General features: G+C 56.8%; 1 protein-coding gene across 5 annotated transcripts in view; it reads right to left on the bottom strand.

The window, feature by feature from the left end:
* Positions 1 to 3,312: 3,312 nt before the first annotated feature.
* Ushbp1 (USH1 protein network component harmonin binding protein 1) overlaps positions 3,313 to 5,384 on the bottom strand; it is a 10,780-nt gene continuing 8,708 nt past the window's right edge. For all 5 annotated transcript variants that reach the window (XM_028784772.1, XM_028784771.1, XM_028784773.1 and 2 more), the window contains 3 exons: positions 4,176 to 4,261; positions 3,894 to 4,016; positions 3,313 to 3,751 (listed from right to left, as the gene is read on the bottom strand). In XM_028784772.1, the coding sequence (XP_028640605.1) occupies positions 3,574 to 3,751; positions 3,894 to 4,016; positions 4,176 to 4,261 (387 nt within the window). In that variant the 3' untranslated portion in view covers positions 3,313 to 3,573. The remainder of the gene's footprint in view (positions 3,752 to 3,893; positions 4,017 to 4,175; positions 4,262 to 5,384) is intronic.

Here is a 5,384-nt window from a genome sequence, read left to right as displayed (position 1 = left end):
CCCTTATAAGGGCATGGGGTAGCCGCGCGCCGCCCGGAGCTGTGGGCCGGCGAAAGGGCGGGGCGGGGCACGCGGCTGACCCTCCCCCACGCGGCCGCGCAGCCTTAACCCCTGCGCGCCCTGTCCGGGGCATCGGGGAGCGCCTCGCGGCTCCCGGCAGCCGCGCCCCCGGGAACATCTGCACCCGGGCACGCCCCCGCCGCACACGCGCGCCCCCGCATCGCTCCGCTCGGCTGCCAGCTGGAGCGGCCCCCTCCTCCCCAGGGTCTCCGCGCCCCGCCCGCCCCGCCCCGCGCTCCGCTCCGGTGAACACCTGGTGTCCGGAGTCTGGGGGTGGAGGGCTGCGCCGTGAGGTCAAGGGGTCCCCTCTCTCCTTTCAGGCTTCAAGGGTGGGAGAGGCAGGGCGTCTGTCGCCCCTCCGGCCGGAAGGCGTGCCAGCCGGGGCTGTTGTCCCGGGTCCCCCTTCATTTCCTTTCCTTTTTTTTTTTCTTCACCGAAAGGGCTTGGCCTGGTGACCCGGCTGAGCCACAGATGTCCCCCCCCCACTCCCCCACGTCCGGAGCCTTCCAGCTGCCGCCACGCCCCTGCCCCCTCCAATTCTACTGGAGCAAGCATTTATTAAGCACCCTTTGTATGCAGGGACCCCCGGGGCACGCATTTATTAAGCTCCCTTCACATTTGAGGCCTAGATGGGATTGAGGCCTGACTCTAAGTCTGTTAACGTTTAACCGGTACCGGCTGGAAAAGGTCCTCTTGTGGCGACCTTTCACCCCTGAGTCACAGTTCTGACCGCCGGGCCTGTTGTGCCTCCTATGCAGGCCTGGGTCCAGTGTAGACACCAGGGCACGCGGCCAGCCTGGACAGGGTGCCCTCTCTTCTGTAAGGGCCTTGTGAAAATCATCCCACAAGATGAGCCCTCACATAAGGGGACTTAAGGGAACTGAAGTGCAGGTTTCTGCTAGCCAGGTACACCCAGCTCTGTGCCGTTGGACCTACCCAGAAGAATCCACCAGAATACCATGTGAAAATCTAAATATAGAAAGCAGGAAGGACTAGGATCAGACTGGAGCGAGGACTTCCCAGGAATCTGATTAGAATTGGCTCTGCTTTAGTGGTGACAAACCCTGGGTGGCCCAGAAGATAAATCAGTTTAGGGGTAATATTGGTTATTTGGGATGTGGGCAGTCCTAGATTGGACTATTCTCGAATCCTTGCTGCCAGTATCTCAAGAAAGGACTGAAAGGGTGGAGGGGCAGAAGGAGGGCTTAGGAGTAAAATGGGCTTTGGAAGAGGGGCTGAGTTACAGAAGTTCAAATAAACAAGGATTTTGGGAGACTAGGCTTAGTGAGGGACCCAAAGGGAAAAGTTTGGAGTCAGAAAAAGTGAGTTCCAGAGGGGTCCAGCCCTGTGCTAGTCACCCTGCCACTTTTGGCTCCCTAACCCTTGGGCCCAACCGGGTGTGCTGAGCCTTGCCCCGCCCCCATAACCCCTGCCCGTGGCCCCGAGGTGACATTTGACCTTGTGGTTGTGGAGGACCCAGAGACAAAGACACTTGGGCCCATCTGCTGCTGGGACGCCCGTGGGAACAGCCAGATTCTGTCGGAGCTGCCTGGGAACCAGCCCTGCACCCCCCACCCCCAGCAGGTGACCTTGGCGGACCGCTAACGATCTGGTGGCTAAAGGTTAAAAAGGCTTGGGCCAGCTAGCCGGGCAAAGGCGCTCGCCTGAACTCCATTCTGGGTGCCGCATGACAGGGATCCTGGAGATGTGTAGGGCGGGAAGGAAGGAAGCAGTCCCCCTCCACCCCCCAGCCGGCACACACCAGCAAGGTACCCTGCCTCACCGTCCTGATCCCTCAAACCCCTCCCCCAGAGGGTGGGACAAAAATAGGTCCTCAACCCCAGGGACGCTCCAGCCTCTGGCTCTTGCTACCTGAGGCACTGAGGCCGTCCTCCCCATCCCCACCCCCAGGCCGGACAGCTGTGCAGAACAGCTGCACAGGTGTGGCCTGCATGCTAGGCCTGCTCTAAGGTTTCAGCCAAGAGGGGAACAACGGAATCGCAGCCCAGCCCCCACCCAAGCAAGGGGTGTGTGGCCATACATGACGACTCAGTCAGCTGCTGCTAGTACACACACTTACACAGTGCGTCCTGTCCTGTCACGCTCACCCTGTCCTCCGAAGCCCTCTTGGGTGTTGTTCCAGGTATCCCCACCCAGAGGCTGTCTATCATGTACTACAGTAAGTTTAATTTTATTCTCACTATGTTCAATTATGTGTATCTGTGTGTGGCGCCCTAGGAGGCCAGAGGCATCAGATCCCCTGGAACTGGAGTTACAGGTGGCTGTGAGCAGCTATTCTAGGTGCCGGGGACTGACCTCTGGTCCTCTTCAAGAGCAGTAGGTGCCCTTATGAGGTGTCTCTCCTGCTCCTCAGTTTAACAACACCAAGGGTTATTGTGTGGCTGTCAGCATAAGTGTGGCGTCCACCTTTATGTGGGAGCTGGAGGTTGAACACCGACCTCAGATTGTCACTTGGCAGCAAGCACCTTGCCCAGTCAGCCATCTCTCTGGTCACACTTTTAATTTTATCTTATTCATTCATTCATTCATTCCTTTTTTGCTTTTATGTTGAGGTGTATGTGTGTTTTGTCTGCATTTGTGTCTGTGTGCTGTGTCTGCCTGGTGTCTACAGAAGCCAGGAAAGGGCACCAGACCCCTGGAGCTGGAGTGACAAGACGGCTGTGAGCTGCCATGTGGGTGCTGGGAATGGATCCCGGGTCCTCTGCAGGAGCAGCCAGTGCACCTAACCACTGAGCCATCTCTCCAACCCCTCATTCACTGCATTCTTTGATACTGTCTCAGGTAGACCAGGCTGCCCTTAAACACACTATGTAGTCAAGGATAGCCTTAGACTCTGAGTGCTGGCATCACAGGTAGGCTCAGACTTCCAGGTGCATGTGGAACTCAGGGCCCTGTGCATGCTTAGCCTACACTCCAACCAACAAGGCCTTTGTTTTCCTCCTCTGTGTTCTGCAGAAGACTCCCTCATGTTCCGTAAGGGCTGGACCAGTGCAGGCCTCCTTAGCTCAGCCTGGTGGGATGGGCACACAGAGGCAGCTCTGAGGGCTTCAAGCATGCTCTGCAGGTGTCTTCCTGCTGAGCAACCACAACCCTCTACTTCCTGTAAATGCAGGTTCCCAAGCAGCCTGGGGTCCCTCTCCCTGAAACAAGTCTCCCATCACATCCTTAAGCTAAGCCCTTCCCACCTCAGTCCCTTCTTGAAGAGACACTCCAGCTGCCAGGGACAAAGGACAGGTTTGTATGTTATTTTGTTTAATTACATGTGTAAGGGAGGGTATGTACACATTAGTGCAGAGCCTTCAGAGGCCAGAAGGGGGCGACAGCTCTCCTCGACCTGGAGTCACAGGCGCCAAGGCTGTTGAGGCTGGCAATTAAACCCAAGTCCCCGCAAGAGCAGACCCTGCTGTTAGTATCTGGGCTGCCTCTCCATACACCACAGGATACTGTGACACTCCAGCCACCTCTGTGTCACATGCAAGCTTGGTCCGAGCCCTACAGGAAGGTCTGGGCTGACTGGGGTGCCCCAGGCTTCCCCAGGGCCCTAGCAGTGGCCATCAGCACTGCCAGCTCTTCAGCCTGTTGAGCCTGCATCCGAGCCATCTGCTGCTCCAACTTCCTGCGTTGCTCTTCCTGCTTCCGGTGGGCTCCTCTAAAGGCCAAAGCCAGAGCGCTGCAAGCAGGAGAGACGGGAGATGCCCGGCTGAGCTAGGACAAGGACTTAGCTGGACGGAAGCCAGGAGCTGGGGGCTTGCCCGCTGCTTCTCTTAGAAGCGGAGAAACTGAGGCCTGGGGAAAGCCGTGCCGAGTCCCACCTGTGAGCCTTGCACAGCTCTCTGTTGAGCTCGGCACTCTGAGCACCTCTGGATCGGCCCTTCTGAGCCACCTGTTCCAGCTGCCGCCGCAGGGACTGCAGCTGTGCCCGCAGGTCCACTGCCCTGCAAGGGTGCAAGAGAGGCCATCTTAGGCCCTCTCAACCCTGTCCCTGACCTCCCACACCTTCAGACCAGCCCACACTTTGGTGTCTGCTGAATATGGTGCTCCCAACCACACCCCCTTACACATCCACCCCAGTCCCACCGGGCCCTGACACTCACCGGGCCAGGGATGCTGACAGTTCCTGGGATACATTCTCAGAGTCCCACACTTTGTCCATCTGACCACCCAGGAGGGCAGGAGGGACCTAAGGGAGGCGGACGCGAGAGAATGTGCTGTGCTCACCTTAAGTTGGATACGGAAGGTGCCCAGATCCCAGCTAGAACTTAGTTTAGTTTCAGAGACCTGCCTGCCTCTGCCTCCTGAGTGTTGGCATTAAAAGCGTGTGCCACCATTGCCCGGCCATTTATTTAATGTGTGTGCATGCACGCAAGCACCGCCGTTGCACGTGGAGGTCAGAAGACAACTTAATGGGCGTTGGTCCTGTTTTCACTCTTTGGGTAAAGAATGGGACACACGCCAGTGTCTCCACAAGATCTGGGGTCTCCACCTTTCTGAAGCCTGACTCAAACAGGCCCAGCTGTTTCCTTTCTCCTTTGGGTGCTGCCAGAACATAACTGCACTTTAGACCCCTAAGTGACTTTGGCTTCCTCACTAAAGTGTCCTCCACCTCAGGCTGACCTCCATGCCCCCATCACCCTCCTCCCGTAAGCTTGCCTGGCCTGGTGTTCTCCTTTCAAATTCTAATAATCTGAGCTTCTGTTGGCTACATTTTATTAATGCTGCTAAGAACCCTCAAAGGGCCCCAATTCTCCAGCTCCGTTGAGGAGCCCCAAGATTTCCAGTAAGCCTTCTCTCCTGACTTCTAAATATTCTTTGTTACTTTTAAAGATTTATTTTTATTCTCTGTGTATGGGTGTTTGCAAGCATGTACGGGCAGTGCCTACAGAAGTCAGAATAGGGCATCAAATCTTCTAGAGCTGGAGTGAGGGTAGTGAACACCGAGTGAGGCTGGGAATAGAACCTGCGTCCTCATCAAAAGCAGCCAGGGCTCTCACCCGCTGAGCAACATCCTACACCCCTGGGATTGAACCGGGCAGGATTGGCTAGAAGCGCCTTGACTGCGCTTTGGGCAGGAGCTGTTAGCATTTTGTCTAACTCCACCCCCACAGTTACCTGGCAATAGCCAGGTAGGCCGGCCCACTATAAAAGGGGCTGCTTGCCCCCCTCCTCTCTCTCTTGGTCTTGCTTTCTTGCTCTCTCTTGATCACTCTGTCCCCTCGCCCATTCCCTTCCACCCTCTCCACGTACTCATGGCCTGCCTCTCTCTCTCTCTCTCTCTCTCTCTCTCTCTCTCTCTCTCTCTCTCT

This window comes from Grammomys surdaster, unplaced genomic scaffold, assembly GCF_004785775.1.
Source record: "Grammomys surdaster isolate TR1022 unplaced genomic scaffold, NIH_TR_1.0 124836, whole genome shotgun sequence".
Taxonomy (NCBI): Eukaryota; Metazoa; Chordata; class Mammalia; order Rodentia; family Muridae; genus Grammomys; species Grammomys surdaster.
Note: the sequence above shows the minus strand (reverse complement) of the source record. Positions and strands in the feature narration are given on the sequence as shown.